Source organism: Leptinotarsa decemlineata, unplaced genomic scaffold, assembly GCF_025532065.1.
Source record: "Leptinotarsa decemlineata unplaced genomic scaffold, Ldec_3_MD MMD2_tig00078346_RagTag_RagTag, whole genome shotgun sequence".
NCBI lineage: Eukaryota > Metazoa > Arthropoda > Insecta > Coleoptera > Chrysomelidae > Leptinotarsa > Leptinotarsa decemlineata.
The window spans coordinates 3461069-3482032 of NW_027412724.1; the positions used below are offsets into that span (position 1 = coordinate 3461069).

At 39.9% G+C, this 20964-nt stretch overlaps 1 protein-coding gene across 1 annotated transcript; it reads left to right on the forward strand.

The window, feature by feature from the left end:
- The first annotated feature begins 206 nt into the window (after positions 1 to 206).
- Positions 207 to 20375, forward strand: LOC111514074 (inactive pancreatic lipase-related protein 1). Its single transcript, XM_023170319.2, has 4 exons — positions 207 to 318; positions 17314 to 17853; positions 19554 to 19899; positions 20215 to 20375. Exons 1-4 carry the CDS (start codon positions 267 to 269, stop codon positions 20270 to 20272), a joined length of 996 nt encoding a protein of 331 aa, XP_023026087.2. The 5' UTR covers positions 207 to 266; the 3' UTR covers positions 20273 to 20375.
- Positions 20376 to 20964: the final 589 nt, after the last annotated feature.

The following is a 20964-nucleotide window of genomic DNA, read 5'->3' on the forward strand; positions in this document are numbered from 1 at the left end:
CAACTTTTTTTTCGAACTCGTGAAATTGAAACAAAAGAGTTTCGTTCTTATTTCAATCGAAGAAAATTGATAGTGGTTGCAGAATGATTCCAAAATATGTTTATTTGTGATATGTAATGACAGTATGGCTGTGTTCATCACACATAATCTGATATATCTCTATTTTAAGTATCACTAATCCGTCTATCAGAGACTTGTAAACTTCACACAATATATATAAATGCAATAATATCATCTCAACTTCATTTATTCTCTATCCTATCGCCATGAAAAGTGTTATACTCTTTAGTTTTTTTACTATTGTCTTCTCTGGACCGGGTGAGTTATTACCGCGTCAAAAACAATTACATTCTGAGCCCACACATAATTTTAATGAGCAGAATTTGAAATAAAAAATTGGTATTGACAGTTAATTCCGATCATCTGGGATTCGAAGAAATCATTTTATGATTTTCATTTAGAACGATTTTTGTTTTTGATAATGAGTGAGAAAAAACATATCTTTATTATTGATTGAAAAAAAATGCATGCCATTTTATATTGAAAAAATTATTAAAAAATATATGAGTGTGTATATATGATTGATTATATTTTCTGTAGAAACTGATTGTTATTTTCTAATCAATATTTTTATGATAAAAAAAAATTATTTCTTGAATACCGTATCACTCGGTAAGTGATCATTATTTTTAATCGAATCCAACAAACATCAAAGGTTGATTTGAGTTCTTTACTATATGTCAAGCATAACTTTCAGATTGAAAATGATATATAATGATTGTTAATGAGTTTTTGGAAAACATAATTATCGACCCCAAATACTGCTAGAGATTTGTTGTGATTACAACAATGCAAATCGCAGAAACGTAATTCTTGTTTATTGGCCATCATCAGTACACTATAGCCAAGTGTCCAATGCAATAATGGGTAACAGTTGGTTGAAGGACATATGGCCATAATGTCCTCGAGTTCGTGACATTAACTATCGTCTCTGCGGAGTCAGCTTCAGCAACCTGCGTGACATCCGAGACCAGCACATCATACAAAGATGGTTTTGTCAGTGAATTTCATATAAATTAATAAGAAAAAAAATCATTGACAAACCACTGGAGACTGCACACATTGCAGACATGTGCTTCTGGTTCACTTTACATTATCACTACAGTGTAGCAAAGTGCGAAAATGGAAAATATTCAGAAGCCAGCCGCATTTTGTTGTTAAGGATATTGCTAAGGATACCAATAGACATTCTGTCAGTTCTTTCGGTAAGTTTCTAAGGTGATGAATATTGAAAACAACAATCGTATCGGGAAACTTGGGAGAAGCAACAATAATGTAGCATCTGTGTTAGACAAACCTGAAATATGCATTGGAAGATTTGTCGATGCATATGGGGTTAATTGGCAGGCTCAGAAAAATATTATTTTGTATATACATTCAGTTTAAAACCAACTGAAGAATTACAAAGAACAAAAATGACGTACTATTGCATGATGAATACACGTTATGTCGGAGTCTGTAAGGGAACGTACTCATATTCAGAAATTGTTGATATCCATTCATATATCTGGGGAATGAGTAATATTAGTAGTTGACAATGATATAACTAATAATCACTTGCCACTAAAAATAATAATACACGATTCCATCCCATTGAAAAAACTTCGCAAAGACATGATAGACTTCAATTATATTTAAAAATTTCTGTTTGAAAAAATCTGTTTTTCCGTTAATTAGCTGTCGCCCCCATACGAACGACAACTCTCAGTAGTTGAGAAACTTGTGCGATGATTTGCCTACTGATGACAACCCTGGCAATGAAAACGGACGTTTTGAGTGGACGCATGAGCTAAGAGATAGCCTTATGCATTGCTACGAGAGTAGTGAGCCCGCGCGAAGAGGGTACATGGCGAGATTGCATGCTCTGTGGTGTGAAACACATCCGGAGCATGCCGCCTTTTCCGCCCAAAACCTTAGGGATTACGTATCCTATCTTCGGCGGCAGGGCTATATAGCTCCTTCCCAGCCTGCTAACGAAGTGGTAGAAGTGGCAGTTCTACCACCCGTTGGCACGGCTGGAGAGGAGACTCGCACCATACCACCAATGGAAACGACAATCAGAACACGCAGGGCGCTCCACAGGATTAAGCCCCTGAAGCCACAAGAACTGGCTCGTTTGGATGCGGAGGTTCATAGTGTTCTAACAGAAGAGGCTGACATCTGGCAAATCAACACCGCCGTGTATAACGTCGTCCAATCACTTTCCGAATCGGAAGGACGAAATCCCGGCCTTGCGGTCCGGAAGATTGAACGGCGTGTACACAAGATGGAAGCTAAAATCACGTCGGCGAGACAACACGCATCTCGTATCCAATGTGTGATGGATTACAGGGCAGCCAACAGGCCTTTCACGCCCGCAGTGCGGCGAATAGCCGCCAATCTACGACGTATCCATCACACTTTAAGCCAAGGCGTGCTGCTGACCACCAAACAGCACTGCCTTGATAGGATACGAATACTAGTGGCTGCTAAGAAGTCACTAGTGAGGCGAGCGAGAAGTATCGCGGAAAACCTTAGGTTCCGCGAGAAACCTTCCCGCTTATTCCAAGAGCCTCCACGTGTTGTGGATAATCCGCCGACCGCTGATCAGGTGGAATCCTTCTGGAAGGATATCTATGAACACCCGCAGCCACTCAACTTAGACACTCCAGCCCTAGCGCAGTTCGAAGCTTTCAACAGAGAGCTTCGACAGCCTGAGCCCAATGAACTGCGCAACCCGATAACCCCGGATGACGTTCGAAGGGCCCTCGTTGGTTCCAAGAACTTTGCTGCTCCAGGCCCAGATGGGCTGAACACTTATTGGTGGAAAAAACTACCAAGTACCCACCGCCATCTGGCCAGAGTTTTCAACTCATGGCTCGATGGAGAGCAGCCGATTCCGGATTGGTTTGTCGAGGGGCGGACCGTTCTTATCCCCAAAAGCGGAGATTTGTCGATTCCTAAGAATTACAGACCGATAACATGCTTGAATTCGTGTTATAAGTTGTTTACAAGCATCTTATACACACGAATACTCACCGCAGTTGACCGAGTGTTCGAACGGATATATGAGCAGAGAGGGTCGAAGAGAGGAGTCGCTGGATGTAAAGAGAACCTGCTCATCGATAGATGTGTAACGCAGGACTCGATACAATATAAGCGTAACCTCTCTATGGCCTGGATCGATTACCGTAAGGCATTTGATACAATTTCGCATGAGCTTATCTTGCATTTGCTCAGATGCCTTGCGGTACCCGACAACATAGTGAGATGCATTGAACAACTGATACCACTTTGGCGAACTCGCTTCACCATAACATCTGGTCAAGCAAGAGTTCAAACAAGGTGGGTCACTTTCAGAAGGGGTGTATTTCAGGGTGATTCCCTCAGCCCCCTTCTATTCTGCATCTCACTATTGCCATTATCCGTTGCGCTCAGAAAGACTCGAGGGTATAACTGTGGCACTCCCGGAAACCGGAGGCACAAGGTCACCCATTTGTTTTATATGGATGATCTTAAACTTTATGCCTCTGGAGAGAAGGATCTCCATCAGTCCTTGAGGGTGGTGGAAGAGTACACGCATGCTATCGGTATGAAATTCGGGATAGACAAATGTGCAATGGTTCATCTCAAAAGAGGACGATGCGGGGACTACGGAGAGGATGTGCAGCTCGTAGATGGAAGCATCCTACACCATCTGGATGCCGGAGAGACGTATACTTACTTCGGGGTGGAACAACGCCACTCACAAGAGGTAACTGCAGTGAAAAACTCTCTCCGCGGCAAGTATCAGCACAAACTTCGACAGATCTGGTCATCGGAACTGTCGGGGAAGAACAAAGTAGCTGCAACAAATATGCTTGCCGTTCCAATCTTACTCTACTCGTTTGGAGTAGTGAAGTGGACTCGGGAGGAGCTGTATCAACTCGACGTAAGGACCCGAAAAATGATGCATCTCTATAGGAGTTTGCATCCCAAATCGTCCGTTCCACGGTTATACTTCCCCCGACAACAGGGAGGTCGTGGACTTTTGAGTTTGGAGTGTCTACATGACAGAATGGTACTGGATACAGCCTGTAAAGTCGTCAGGAGTTCGGATCCCCTTCTATGCATGGTCCGTGACCATGAGAGAGCAGGAATTGGAGCATTTCTCCTTAGGGCAGCTGCTCGAGCAGCTGATGAACTCGGTATAGTTTTCGACTCTGAACGAGGTGACTACAACTCTGTCACCGAGTTGGAACCCGTTCAGCAAAAAGCTCAGATAAAAGCCGCAGAGATCACCTTACTTCTGCGGAGACACAGGGATAAGCCAATGCATGGGGTCTTCTTCAATAACATTGAAGACCTTGGCTTATCAAAGCGCCTGACGTTCGCTTTTCTCAGGTCGAGTGGGCTGAAGTCGGAAACTGAGGGGTTCATCATGGCTTGCCAGGATGGTGTCTTCAACACCTTAGTCTACCGCAGTCGCGTGATGGGTATAGAGGTTCCTGACACAAGGTGCAGGGCCTGCCGCGAGGCGCCTGAGACCCTAATGCACTTGCTATCAGCATGTCCAGCATATGCGGTCTCGGCCTATATCCATCGACATAACGCGGCCCTAAGAGTGCTATATTACCATCTACGGCACTCTTACGGTATTGACGAGACACCGGTGTTGCCCTACGCTCCGGGGGATATTGAATCCGTTGTGGGGAACGAGAAGTGCCGAATTTATTGGAACTATTCGTTCCCCACCCTCAGGCTCATACAAGCTAATAAGCCTGATGTAGTCCTTCTCGACCACCAGACCAAAACGATATTTGTCGTGGAGTTTTCAGCTCCTGGCGAGACGAATATCGTCAGAAAAGAGGAGGAAAAACGGATAAAATATCGAGATTTTCTCTTCGAACTCCGCAGACTCTATCCAGATCACTCTGTCAAGATGGTCGTTCTGATTGTTGGAGTCCTTGGTGGAATGATGTCTTCTCTACTCTCGAATCTAAAAATCATACCGGCTTGCCGCACTAAGGCAGAAATCTTAGCCGCACAGATGCAGAAGGCTGTCATTCTTGGCTCACTGCGTTTGCTCAGGGCACATGATTCTCGGACCCAATGATCACTTACCCCACGGTGTGGGGAGTGGTCATTGGTTGATTATGCTGGCGCGCCCTCCCGAATGTGTCGGGGCTTCGGGGGATAGGGCCTGACCAGCGCACACTACGGTGAAAAAAAAAAAAAAAAAAAAAAAAAAAAAATAATAACTTCATTCACAACGTATACAGATTAGAGTACAATTAAAACAAAATATGTGAACAAAGTGGTTTGGCGATAAGAGCAGAGCTCTTGTTTCGCAAGAAGTTATAAAGAATATGTAAGTACATAAATATTTGTATAAAAATATGTATGGCCTTCATGGAGTAGAAACTACAAGATATTTTATTAAATTTTGTGAATTTGGTGTTATAGTTAAGCAAATTATATTTCAGTTTGAGATAAAATAGGCCAGTTGAATACTAGACAAACGAAAAGTAAGAAAAATAGATAAAACTTCAGACAAATATTACACGTTCTATATGAATAAAATATTAATGTACAAATAGATAAAATCTTAGGCAATATGGATAAAATCATGCTACTTACAATACAGCATGATACAACTTTGGGATAAATTTGACTATGACTTATTTATTTCACTCTAACAGATTTTTTTGAAAGTCCCAATCTTTTTCGAGAATGTGTTTTCTAATTTGTTTTTTGAATATTGGTTTGGAATAAGAATTTTTCATTTTGTGAGGTACGGTGTTATATAATTTAGTTGCCATGAAAGAATATGCTCTTTGTGAAATTGACTTTTTAACAGTAGGATAGGTTAGTTGGTCGCGATGTCGTTTTTTATAGTCGTGGTTTCGTGATGATGCTTATTTTTGCTGAAATGATACTTCACGTTTGTACAATAGTAATACAATTGTCTCATATCCATAACTTCACACTCTTTATACAGGAGATCTGACGAGAAACGTGAATTTCTAGACATGATCAACTTCATGAATCTCCTTTGTAATACCTCTAACGGATTGAGGTGTACACGCAGAGCTAATCCCCATGCTGTTATACCATATCTCAAATGGCTCTCTACTAGGGAACTATATTGTAACAAATTAAGAATTAACTGTCTCAAACGAATTTATTTTAACAATACTGCACTATCACAACTAATTTATTTACACCACTCAGTAACTAACGCTTAATTTATCTTCACCGTTTGTTAACCGCTCGCTTTCTTGGTACAGACTACTACTCGGGACGTAGAGCGACCTTTTTTATATCGTCAACGAACGTTCCGGATCCCTCTTCGGATTTCGGGACTCATCCGCATCCTTCCCGCTCTTTCGCGATGCGACATGCGTTTGTTGACTGGGACATCGGTCAGGGCCGGCTTCAGATTCATTACATTGCCCCCTTCTTAAAGACGTTTCGCCCCGAAATGTCATCCTTGGCGTGTGTCGATACCTGCAGAACTCTCCATATTTGCACTGCGAAGTTCGATGGAAGTAACACTCCACAGTCTTTATGCTCGGTAGTGGAAGATGGTTACCTCACACCAAAATCTGAATGCCGCTGGATCTGAAGATCGTTTCCAACATGCTTCTCACAATTCTCCAGTCCAGCCTGTCGAGCCCAGAGGCTGATTTCGGAATCGCCAACTCCACGAGATTCTGGTCGAGCATCGTCTCCTTCAGTCTAGTAAGACTCCTCCAGACATCTTCATAGGACGGTTTGTCTCGAGAATGCTTTTTGGTCACCAAGTAGAAGATGTTTCTCTGAACCTTCTTCAACTGTAGCACTCCTCCGACTTCTGGATTCTGTTCTCGTAATGTTTGAAGCTGACCGAATTTCTTGTTGAATACCACAACGATGCCCTTGGACATTTGGAGATCCTCTGCCACGCAGTGCGCTAGGGCGTAATCAACTGGAACCTTGAAAAGGTCTCGTGGCTCTTCTCGAGTTACCCCATGTACGACCTTCTGTCCGTTCAAGTATAAGGACATGAATTGCTGGAACGTCATTTCATCCTCTGGTGGTCTGAGGGCGCGAACTTGGTCGTGATTTCCAGCATAAGGAGCCAGTCTATTAAAATGGACGACCCTAGGCTTTCCTCGAGGTGGCTTATGGATTCGGTAGACGAGGTCATTAATCTTTTTCATGATTTTGTACGGACCTTCCCACGAGTTCCGCAACTTCGGTGATAAACCACGGCGGCGCTTAGGATTGTACAGCCAAACTAGGTCGCCGATTTCGAATCTTCCAACATTCGCCTTGATGTCATAGGCCTCCTTCATCCTATCGCTGGCACTCCGGATGTTCAGACGGACTCGTTCATGAATGTCGTCCATTCTCTGCCGAAGCTTGCTGACATAGTCTTCCCCCGCAGTGTCTTGTTCTGGAGGCATCCCAAATGTTAGGTCGCAAGGAAGCCGCAGCTCTCGTCCCATTATAATACTGGCAGGGGTTTGGCCGGTTGACTCGTGCACTTCCGAACGATAAGCCAGCAGGAACAGGTGGAGGTATTGATCCCAGTCTCTTTGATGGTCAGAGACTACCTTGGACAAGTGGCGGTTTATAGTCCTATTCATTCGTTCCACCATTCCATCGGACTGTGGATGTAAGGCTGTGGTTCTGGTCTTTCGAATGTCCAACTGTTTACATATTTCTTGGAACAGGCTGGACTCAAAATTTCTGCCCTGGTCCGAATGCAGCTCCAATGGGACACCGAATCGACATATCCATTCCTTTACCAGGACGTCAGCGGCGGTAAAGGCTTCCTGGTTGGGCAGGGCATAGGCTTCTGCTCACTTGCTGAAGTAGTCTATGGCTACCAGGATGTATTTGTTCCCATGGTGGAACTCCGGAAACGGGCCGGCGATATCTATGGCGATTCTCTCAAATGGACTACCCACGTTATACTGGCGCATTGGAGCTTTCTGTCGTATCCTAGGTCCGTTACTGGCAGCGCATACAGCACACTTTCTGCACTAGTCCTTGACGTCGGCTTGACAATTAACCCAGTAAAACCGTTGTCTTACTTTCTGGAGGGTTTCGTTACTCCCAGATGTCCTCCAGTGACTCCATCATGGATTTCTTTGAGCACCTCCCGTCGTCTGCTCCTGGGTACCACTGTCTGGTGCCTTTCTTCTGCACCGTCTTCAGGTTCCAACACCCGCTTCAGAACTCCGTTTTCGAAAGTAAGGGAGTTCCATTGTGCCCAGTAGGACTTGACCACTGGCGAATAACCTGCTACATCCTGCCACGTTGGTCTTTGATTACTTTTCTTCCATTCGATGACTAAACCAAGATCTGGGTCTTTCTCTTGGTCTTCCTTGATCTTATCATCCTCCCAGTTGTCGTCTACAGCTGTAGTTCTACAAATAGCTGCTTCCTTCTCTTCTGCTCGTCGACAATGTGAGAAGTCATCGGGGCAAGGTCTCCGTGATAGGGCATCTGCGTTTTTATGGCTAGTCCCAGCTCGATGTTCTATTTCGAAGTCAAATTCTTGTAATCTCTCAATCCATCGCGCTACTTGGCCCTCGAGATTTTTGAACTGCAGAAGACATTTGAGAGCTGCATGGTCCGTTCTCAACAGAAATCGTCTTCCATACACGTATTTGTAGAAATGCTCTACACCTTTGACTACGGCCAACAGATCTCGCCTGATGACACAGTGATTACGCTCTGGTTTACTGAGCGTTTTGCTGAAGTAGCCAATAACTTTCTCCTGTCCATCCTGGATTTGAGAAAGGACTGCTCCAAGTCCCACGTTGCTGGCGTCCGTATCCAAAATGAACTTTCCGTCAGGTAAGGGATAGCTCAAAACGGGAGCGTTTATCAAAGCTCTTTTCAGCTTCTTGAATGAGTCTTGGCATTCCTCAGACCACTGGAACTGGATCTGCCCTTCTGTGAGGCGAGTCAATGGTTTGGCGATGTTGGTAAACCCCAGCACATATCGGCGGTAGTAGGTGCATAAACCAAGGAAGCTCCGAAGCTGATGTATGTCTTTTGGAATGGGCCAGTCCTTAACTGCTTTGATCTTTTGTTCGTCTACCGCCACTTCTTCCCCAGAGACAACGTGGCCAAGGTAACGGACTTCTTTCTGGAACAGATGGCATTTCTTAGGACTCAGTTTTAATCCAGAACTCCTCAGACGCATGAACACCTCCTCCAGATTTTTCAAATGATCGTCGAACGATTTTCCGACCACGATTATATCGTAGAGATACACTAGACATGTCTTCCATGAGAGACCTTTGAGAACCGTCTACATCAATCTCTCGAAGGTCGATGGAGCATTACAAAGCCCGAATGGCATAACCGTGAACTGCCACAATCCTGAGCCGATGGTGAAAGCTGCCTTTTCTCGATCTTCTGGGGCCAATTCAACTTGCCAATATCCACTCTTCAAATCCAAGGTCAAGAAAATTGTGGAGCCGGCTAGCGTGTCTAGAGTGTCGTCGATTCTTGGAAGAGGGTAGCTGTCTTTTTTTGTCACGTGATTTAGTTGGCGATAATCCATGCAGACTCTTGTCGAGCCGTCCTTCTTCTTCACTAACACGACTGGGGAAGACCAAGGGCTGTCAGAAGGTTCGATGACTCCTTCTTTTTCCATATCGCTGACTATCTTGTCTGCCTCTTCTTTCTTCGCAAGGGGGAGTCTTCTAGCTGATTGCCGGATTAGTCGGGCATTCCCAGTGTCGATTCTATGCTGAACCACATTCGTTCTGCCACCATTTCCTTCTCCAATGTCGAAGATTTCCTAGTACTTCTTGACTAACTCCCTCAGTTTTGATCGGTGAGTTGGTGGTATGTCCTTGGAGGAAATGTCAGTCAGCTTCTCCAACTCTTTAGGCAAGTTGTTGCCTTGGCTAACAGAACTGCGTACACTCCGTATCACAGAGGAAATGGATAAACAGTGCCCCAGTATGGTTCCTTTCTTCAAGGTCACGGGAAAGTAGTTGACATTCATGACCCTGACTGGCACAACTTCATCAACACGCAACAGGGTCTTACCCAGTGCGATTCCTCGTCCAATTTTTTCATCGTGTAGCTTGGGCTCGAACATTACCACCTTGCCGCTGCTCGCACTTCCGTCCAAGCGCGTCTCCAGGATGGTTTCAGCCCTTTCCGGTACGCACACGTCTTCGGCCAACAGGACTCTAATCATCTCTTCGCTTCTTCCATGAAGCACCAGCTCTTCTCCGTCGACACGTAGGATGCCGTCTTGAAAATTCAGCTCGAACTCTCTGGAATTCATTATGTCCATTCCAATGATCACATCGTCCTCGATGTCCGCCACCAATGCACGATGTTTCAATTTTGTGTAGCCCAACACCAATTCAATTGGTAGTTCTTCAAGTACATTGGCTGGCTCCCCTGTTGCAGTGCGTAACTTCCAGCTTGACGGTTCAATTTTTGCCGGTGTTTTGGCAAAGGTTGACCCGAGAATGGTTCTCGTCGCACCTGTATCGAGCAGCATGGTGCAAGGCTCGTTGTTGATGAGGCCGTCTACGAAAACACCTTTGTCTTGTCATTGGAGAACGGCAACATGTGCGTTTTTCACGGGAGCTTGCTGGGTACAGGCCGACGATTGCCCCCTCTCATCGACCCCCTCTAATTTTCCTGATTTGGGTGTCGATTCTTTAAAGGCTGGACATTTGTTACGCACATGTCCAATTTCACCACAGTTCCAGCATCTTATTTGTTTCCTCTCAGGCAACACTTCTTTCATTACTTTTCTGATGGTGGCCTCAATATCAGCAGGCACTTGTTCATTTTCCTCGATAGCTCGAACTTTGCTCTGGCTCTTGTATGATTGTTTTGTAGCCTTAAACTCCAGAGCGCTTGCCAGTGCATCCACGAGATGTTTGGGATGAGCAAGCGTCAAGGCCTGTCTCGTTTCTTGGTCGCGAAGTCCATCCAAGAATGCCTGAACTGCTAACCGCTCCATTACATTTTCGGGTGTAGCAGGATATGCCAGACGGACCAATCGAGCTATGTCGGCTTCAAACTCCTGTAGTGATTCTCTTGATTTCTGGCAGCGGTTCTTGAGCTGTGAATGGTAAACGTGCTCTAGGTGGGCATGTCCATACCGCAGTTCAAGATGCTTTACAAGTTGGTCATAGTCTTCCTGTTCCTGGGCCGTGAGGGTTTGCAGGATATTCGTTGCTTCTCCGCGCAACGCCAATGTTAATGCTACCGCCTTTTCTCCTGCATTCCATCCATTCGCTCTGGCCGCAGCTTCGAATTGTCGGCGGTAATTTGCCCAAGGAGTTTTTCCGTCGAACTGGGGCGGCTTCATGGAGAGCTTTCCTGGTTCAGAACTGAGTTTGACATCTTTCAGTTCCGGAATTGAGTTTTCAGTAACCGTTTCTGTGGGGTGGGCGGAATTAACAATTTTGTTTTGCAACCTGCTAATTGTTTTCTTTATCTCGCTGATTTCTGCCTGAACTCCGCCTTTGATTTCTTCTACTTCTGTGTTCATTTCCTTCCTGATTTTGTCTATCCCTGTATCAATGGTTCCTATTCTTTCTTCGAGTAGGCTCGCCACACTACAAAGGTCTTTCTTCAAACCTTCTGCATTCTCAAGAAATTTATCTTCCAAACTTTTAGAATTTTCCAGAAGCTTCTCCTCCAGGCACTTCGAATTTTGTTGAAGTTCATCTTTCAGCGATTTGGTGTTCTCCTCGAGTTTGTTCATTATTGAACTCCAATCACCCCCAGAAACTTCGAATAAATATGTTTCGGGATCTTCTCCTGATTCAATCAAGTTGTCCCAAGTCTCTTCTGGAGTACTGATTTTTTTCCGGAAGAATCTAGTTCTCTCTCCTCTGATTCTTGCTTCAATTCGGCGACTTTCAAGTCCACTAGGCGCACTTTTCTTGAATACATTTTATCTCTTACTATCTATTTTACTCAAAACTGAATATGTACACTCATTTAATGGAGTCCGAAACACTTATTTATTTTCACAAGTCTATTTTTCGCGAGAAAGGTCTATCAGTTTATATTTCCGTCGTCCGGTACTGTCCGCTTCGCGAAACACAATGAATCACCTATCTGCGCGAAAGTGCGAAAGTTTTATAGTCAATTTCACTGTGATACAAAAATTGTCCACCAAGCGCTCACAAATTTATTTTGAAAATCCCACTTCTGACACCAATTGTAACGAATTAAAGAATTAACTGTCTTAAACAAATTTATTTTAACAATACTTCACTATCACAACTAATTCATTTACACCACTCAGTAACTAACGCTTAATTTATCTTCACCGTTTGTTAACCGCTCGATTCGCTTTCTTGGTACAGACTACTACTCGGGACGGAGAGCGACCTTTTTTATATCGTCAACGAACGTTCCGGATCCCTCTTCGGATTTCGGGACTCATCCGCATCCTTCCCGCTCTTTCAGGATGCGACATGCGTTTGTTGACTGGGACATCGGTCAGGGCCGGCTTCAGATTCATTACATTATAATTGATTAAGTTCTTTGTGAGGTACGTAATTTTTCAAGGAACGGAAGTTGTGAAGCATTGTTTGCAGTTTTTTTATTGTATATTTTATACGAGAGTCCCACCTTAAGTTTTTGTCTATTTAGACGCCCAAGTATTTGATTTCTCTCAGGGAATCTATGTTTATTGTTTTTCCTTGTTCGCCGACATCAAGAGATTAAAATGGACAATCATTGGATAGATTGCAGCTATAAGGAAGAAAATTACTTTTTTCCAGATTCACTGTAAGGAGCCTTTGGTCGAACCATTTTTTGAGCAAGTGGAAATCTGTTTCTACGTTCTTTTTCAAATTGAGACTAGTGTCTACCTTATAGAATATCGCAGTATCGTCTGCGTATCCACTTATTTTTCCAACGCTGTCCAAATTGAATAATTCATTTAGATATAAATTGAAAAGCAGAGGACCCAGTACCGTACCTTGTGGGACTCCACATTCTATTTGTTTTCGATTGCTAATTGCATCTGCAATTCGCACAATTTGCATTCTATTTCGAAGATAGCTTTCAAAAAGCGTTTGGCAGTTCGCTCTGATACCATTATTTTCTAAAGTTTGTAGGAGTAGTTGATGATCGACAGTATCGAAAGCCTTCGTTAGGTCTATGAATAGACATAAAGAAGGTTTTCCTTTCTCCAAGGATTTATGTATCAATTCTGTCAGTTCAAGAATCGCGTCTTCGGTCGAGGTTTTTTCTTTGAAGCCAAATTTTCTATCTGAAATCAATTCGTATTTGGTTATGAATAAGTTAATTCTTTTCTTTAGCAATTTTTCGAAAATTTTTGATCGATGGGTGATAAGCGAGATTGGTCTATAATTTGTGATTTCAGTTTTACCTCCTTTTTTATGGATAGGAGTCACTACTGCAGTTTTGAATGAGTCGGGCCACACACCAAGTAATATACATTTATTAATAATAAAAACTGAAGGATCTAGTATATAATGTGATATTGATTTCAGCTGTTCTGCTTTAATTTTGTCTTTTCCTACCGCATTTTTGTTTTTAAGGTCGCAGATTAAAGCGTTCACTTCATTTTTATCAGTTAGGCTTAAGTTTGGTAAAATGTATGGATGAAAAACATAGTTATTATTTTTGACTATTTTATTTGCCAATTTCTTTTCAATATCTACGAAATTATCGTTGAATTCATTGGATATGTCTCTGTTGTTTGTTAGGAGTACTCCCTGATCATTTTTTATTGGTCCAATTGTGATTGATTTAAGTTTAGTGCCGGTGATTTCTTTCACAATATTTCATATTTGTTTGGTATTGTCGCAACTCAGTTCTCGCTTGGCTATTTACGAGAGGATTTTTATTTGCTGTTTCACCCGCTCATTTATTCATCCCAAATAATGAAAGAACTCATTTAAAACTTAATAAAATATTTATTGTGAAAGAAACGGAAAAATACTTTAAATAAACTCACACTCAATGTTAATAAAAAAAATACATTAAAATAATCAAAAAACTTACATTATACTGCCACCCAGCAGGATTGAAGAAAAGGAGATGTGCTGCATTTCTGATGACCCAATCGATACGTAAATGAATACTGTCTGTTGACTGTTAACAGTTAACTCTGATCCATGATCTTGACCTCCCTCAATATTTATAAAGAATTATACGCTGACATTGCGACTTTGATCCGGTCACTGTACTGAGGTAAAATGCACAGCATGCAATCTGTGCCAAGTTTGCATATTTGGAGATTGTTTTATATTCCATATCCTGTGATCGGATCAATTTCGATGTCTATGAACTTGAAATATCAAAAGATGGAATTCTGAATACTGAGTGTTCTTGTGTTAAAATATTGAAGTGAGGTTGGAATATCTTTCAATTCATATATTTACTCAAATGAATCTGAATCATTTCATGATTATTTTCTATATTTGACAGTATCTTGTTTTTTGTATTCTATTTTGTTCTTATAATAATTTTGCTTGGTGGTTTTTATCAAATTGGTGACTTTGTTTCTCAAACTTTTGTGACGGTTTTTTAATGGAATGTTCATACATTGTAGATTTTTTGTCCAAACAGACGTGCTTTACGTCAAAATTCCTACCGGTTTAGCCTGTACATACTTACTGCAGAGCATTCTCCACACTCTATTGTATCGAGTGGTCCAACGAAAAGTATGTACCTTGCTTTTCTTCTTTTTTTGTAACTCAACGCAAAAATGCTCGGACAGGTCAATTTTGCTTTTGAGGGGGACACATTTTAGATGTATTTTTCTACCTGTGCCTTCAACCCCCTAGCGAGGGTGAGTAACAACCCTAAAATTTTAAATGAAAAGTGGGGTCGAGTAATATATCATTTGAAAGGGCACAAAATTCTCTTTCCAATGATACCTAATTAGTTGTATTTACTTGAATAGTTATGAAAAAAGCAAGGACATTAACTCGATATTTTTGGTGTTAATGAAAATGCGGAAAAACGGCATTTTTATCTCAACTACTTTCCTCAATTTCTCTCGTGCGTTTTTTGGTTCAAATAACAACAGCAGATAAGTGTACAAAAAGAATTTAGGCAAACGTTCATTGATTCAGTTCGATTGCTTTTGGAATTATTTCAACTTTACTGTAAACATGGTTTATTTCATTCCTTAACGAGTTGAAATTGTTAAACTTTATTATCAACATAATAGTTGTGCTAGACTTACTGCTCGCCTCTTTAATAACAGTCATTCCGGGAAAAATGTGAATGATTCGTACGTTGCCATGTTAGTCCAAAAGTTTGTCGATACCGGATCTGTCTGTAATGTGAAACACCAGCCACGGAAACCGATCAGAAATGAAGTAGTGGAAGTCGCTGTTTTGGGACATGTTGAATTGGATCATACTCAAAGTACCCGTCAGCTTGCTGCAGCTTCAGGTGTCTCCCGTTCGTCCATAATACAGATATTAGTACAGGAACTCAATGAAGATGATCCTGATAGAAGGCTGCAATTTTGTGAACAACTGAGCCAGCTACTAATTGATGATCTGCACCTATCATTCAACACGTGCTTTTCCGATGAGAGTACATTTTTTTTATGGAGCTGTGAATAGGCATAATTGCCGTTACTGGGATGACAGTGACCCACACGTATTCTGAGAGGTCCATACCCAGTACCCTCAAAAAATCAATGTCTGGTGTGACATATTAGGTAGTCATATCGTAGGGCCACTTTTTATTACTGAGAATTTAACTGGTGAGGTCTACCTGAACATGCTTGAAGATACAATTGATTCTCTCATAACAGAAATAATTGAAAATGACCAAAATCATAATGATGATCGGCTTCATTTCCAGCAAGATGGAGCACCTCCTCACCATGTTGCTCCGGTAAAAGAGTTTTTAGATGACCGGTTTCCTGGACGGTGGATTGGAAGGAGAGGCCCCATCGAATGGCCTGCCAAGTCACCTGATTTATCACCTTCAGACTTTTTCCTTTGGGGACCCTTGGAAAATAAATGTTTTGCTACGCAGCCCGAGTCCATAGAAGATCTTCACCAACAAATTACAGCAGAGTGCAGAAGTATAACACCTGATATGCTACAGAATGTTAGGAATAGATTTGAACAAAATCTGTATTATTGTATGGAAGCAAATGGGTCACATTTTTAGCTCTTGCCGGTCAACTACACATTTGAAAGTGCTGGGTTGTAGTTGTTTTTCTTCATAATACCTACATGTTTGAGTGAAATACAACAAATTAGGTATCATTAGAAAGATAATTTTGTGCCCTTTCAAATGATATATCACTCGACCTCACTTTCCATTTAAAATTTTAGGGTTGTCACTCACCTTCGCTAGGGGGTTGAAGGCACAGGTAGAAAAATACATCTAAAATGTGTCCCCCTCAAAAGCAAAATTGACCTGTCCGAGCATTTTTGCGTTAAGTTACAAAAAAAGGAGAAAAGCAAGGTGCATACTTTTCGTTGGACCACTCTGTATGTATATCTGATCCAATGGTATATATTAGAGTGTGCAGAATGCTCTGCAGTATATAAAGGCCAAATTGGTATACATTTTGACGTAACATGTCTTTTTGGACAACAATTCTACAATGCATGAAGAATCAAAACACAAGTGAGTGAAGATAATTTCAAAATTCTACACATATGTAATGAAGATAAGAAAATGATTTTGTTGGAGGCCATAGGAAGTGAGAATTCAATTAAAAACCCGAAATAGATAACTCTAAACGAGCACCTTGATTTATGAAGGTTTCCACTCTTGAATTCATGAGTTTGAAAACCCGGATGATTCCTATAATCTCCAGTGTTGAATTTTCATGGCACCCCTGTTCATTCAATTACCCATCCAGCTCACCTAAAAACTCCCTATATTTGTAGATTTCAAATACATTAGTTAGTTTCATACTAACCGATCGTAAAAATAAAATAACTAGTGAAAATTATCATTCATTTCATTAAAGTGATCATGAATTTTCACAAAATAAACAAGTGATCAATTACACAAATTCAATCAGATCAATGATATACACATCGGAATTTGTAATTTATTCAGCATGTCAATATAAATGAGCATATTTCTACAGTTTTCTGAAACAAAGGCAAGATCTTCTTATATAAGTGAAGGCAATTACATCCCCTCTTATTTACGCAGACGCCTAGTCTGGGATCGACACAAGATTCAATTCGTGGATATCATCCATGCCGTGCTGAACTCAATTGTTATAAAAAAATAAGCTTGAGTTGATAGAAACGATGACATTCACCTTTTTTGCAGTGGTTCAAGAGATGACATCACAAGAAGACATTACACATTTCCTTTATAAAAACGAAAATGGAGATATTCTGGTAGAAGATTTAACAATTCCAGAAGTTAACTTGACAGCCTCGGCTTCAGATGTGACTTTCAATTTCTTCTGTAAAAAGAACTCCAGAAGTAGCATTAATATTCGCAGTAACGAGATTTCATTGTTGAAGGAAACTGACTTCAACGTTAAAAAAGACACGCTATTTATTATTCACGGTTGGAAAAACTCACATGAGTCAAAAGTGAATTCTCTTATAAGAGAAAATACATTGAACGGTCACGATATCAATGTTTTTGTGGTTGACTGGAGTCCAATTGCCAGCAAAACCTATATATCAGCTCAGGGATGTGTTCCTAAAGTTGGTGGATTCGTAGCTGACTTTGTGAGGAGTCTGCAGCAAAACTTCAAATTGAATTTGAGCAAAGTCAAGTTTGTGGGTCATTCTTTGGGTGCACATGTTTGTGGTTGTGCAGGAACGGCTTTGGGTGGTCAAGTTAGTCGTATCGTAGGTAAGATTAAATCTATTTCACAAGATGATAGCACATATAGAAGTTATTGAAGCTTCAAATCCTTCAAATCCTATATATATATATATATATATATATATATATATATATATATATATATATATATATATATATATATATATATATATATATATATATTCTTCTTCTTCTAGCTATTGAAGAGGTTTTTTTAAATATTCGTGTAAAAGAGATTTGTAGCAGAACTTTATCAAGATAACATGAGTAGGTCAAGCAAGGGAAAGTCGGAAACCGTAAGAGATACAAAATTGGTTGGATTGGGAACAAGTTGCCCATTTTAGGGCAATTTGCAGATGATTTCTCGGGAACGAAACGTGGATGTAAAATTTGTAAACGGCATTTCATACAGTTGAAAAAATGGCAATATCACCTTAAATCTCGACTAAATCACCAACTTTTGGTAGTTTAGTCGACTTCTTATCCCCAAGTTTTCCGATTTTTCCATGTGGGACAAACTGTATGTACTTAGTTTGAAGGTGGTTGACAATGTTTCGTGATGTATTTCATCAGTTCGGACTTCCATTGTCTAATATAATATAAATTGATTTGATAACCCTGAAAAAATCAAAAAAATTAACCAACAATAACAATTTCATTAAACAAAAAACTGAAATTACAAAGAAATAACATATAACAACAACCAAACAACACAAAAATTTAAATATAACAAAAAATGGAAAATTAAAAATATTATTAACAAAAAATTAAAAAATAAAAATTAAAAGATTTCAAACCAAGTTATGTCACAACGTTTCGATTGTTAGTATCCACAATCGTCTTCGGGTGATTATTTTTTCATTTTTTGTAATATTTAAATTTTTGTGTTGTTTGGTTGTTGTTATATATTATTTCTTTGTAATTTCAGTTTTTGTTTGATTAAATTGTTATTTTCGGTTAATTTTTTTAAATTTTCTTCAGGGTTATCAAATCAATTTATATTATATTAGACAATGGAAGTCCGAACTTATGAAATGTATGTACTTAAATATGCAGCTGAAAATTATACTTCGAATATAGCAGGTCTGCTGGTTGGAACAGTATCATATAGAGTTGATGCCACTCATTATTCACTACACATTATTCATTCCGAACTTTCATTAGGCCTGCATTCTTTGGTTACTTAGATTGTTTTTGCCAAATATCTGTCATCTATCTAAAACTGGCGATCTCAAAATGTCAAAATTTGTGCTAACTGAGAACCAACAAGTTCTTACATACCATTCCTGACTCACATTCAAAGATTTTCGAATCTTGTAAAACGGGTCCATATTTAGAACAGAAGGAAATTGAATTCAGCATTACACAAATCAATTAGTTTCCCAGAAAGGAAACTTGAGTTACGAATAAGTGATCACATTGGATGTTTTCAATGACAAATTGTCATTGAAATAAATAAATACGAGCACAAATAATGACGATAAAATTAAGAATGGACAGAACCCTCTATTGGTTCATAATTGGCTGTGTTAATGATACACCAGTAATTCATAGTCGAAAAGATCACTGAAAAGATATTAAAATTTTGGAAAACTCCCTATTTTACTGAATTACCACCTGTTGAATTATGTTCTATCTATTCTAAAATTGAGGAATTCTCGACATTGGAAAGCTTGATTTCAACACAACGAAAAATAATTTCTGACTTATTTTATTCTTTTTCCCAGGTTTGGATCCAGCTGGTCCACTCTTTTCACTTAGTAACAAGAAAAATCGTTTGGATAAATCCAGCGCAAAGTATGTGGAAGTAATCCATACCAATGGTGGTATGTTGGGTTTCAATGACCAGTTGGGACACTCAGACTACTATCCTAATGGAGGTAGGACACAACCAGGTTGCGGTGTGGATTTAACTGGATCCTGTTCCCATGGTAGATCCTACGAGTATTATGCAGAATCTCTGAGCAACAACCGATTTGAAGCGAGAGAGTGTGGGAGTATCAAAGACTACACTAGTGGAAAATGTAACAATGCTAAACGCTCCTTCATGTGTCCATTCATCCGCGACACAAGGTAATGATTTTGCATTTTATATGATATTTGGAGATTGCCGATTTAACGTTTGATGAAAAACCATTCCATAGACTTCAGTTCATTAAGAATAGTTAGACAAGTTAACAACAACAGGCATCTAGATACCTAAAATACTGTATAAATATAATAATATTATGAATAACGATGGTGTATCAATACGTAATAGTATTGATATTATATTCAACATAGCATATAGAAAATTCTAGATTTCTATTTTTGCAATTGGGTGATTTTGTATTGAAATTATAATTTTTTGATATTTTTGATTAGTTTCATAATATACATTTTTTGCAGTGCACATGGAAAATTCTTTTTGGAAACTAACAGTAAGTCACCGTTCGCCAAAGGATAACTTTTGATGTCAAATGATGGATGTTGATGTTGGTAAATTTCAGTAAAGAGTGATTCTTGTACTAGTTCTTTCATTTTCATTTCGAATAAAAACAGCTTTGAACTATTGTCTTTTAGTATATAGAAAATTTGAGGATTGCAAATTATTTGTCAAATATTGTTCTTGGTTCTCGAATCAACAAATTTTAAGTTGATAACACTTGTCGCAGTTTTCGGACAGGTTGGTGAGAAAACTCAAGGTTTTATTCACAAAGAAAAATGTTTATCTATCAGTCGTATTTAATAATCTTGCCTATCAAAAAAGAGCTAAGATATATAGATCGTTGAAGGTGAAAATTTCCAAGAAAAGGCGATACATGTTGGAAATGATGTTACCTTATTATCAATGTTGATTATATGTTTTTGATATGTTATTCTATTCATAGATGATAATTAAATAATGAATTGTTAAAATATATGAAAAGTATTTTTTTTTGAAATATAATCAGAATATTATATTTTTCAAAAGGTTTCACCACGCTATGGTAACAGCCGTATAAGGAACATAACATCAGCAGACATAATCAGTACATTTGATGTACAGAAAAGTAAATTACTGTGACATACTCAATCAGTTATGTGTTGTGACAGCATTAGAACGTGAAGAAGATATACTTTGTATTAATTATTCATATACAGATGATTTTTGTAAAA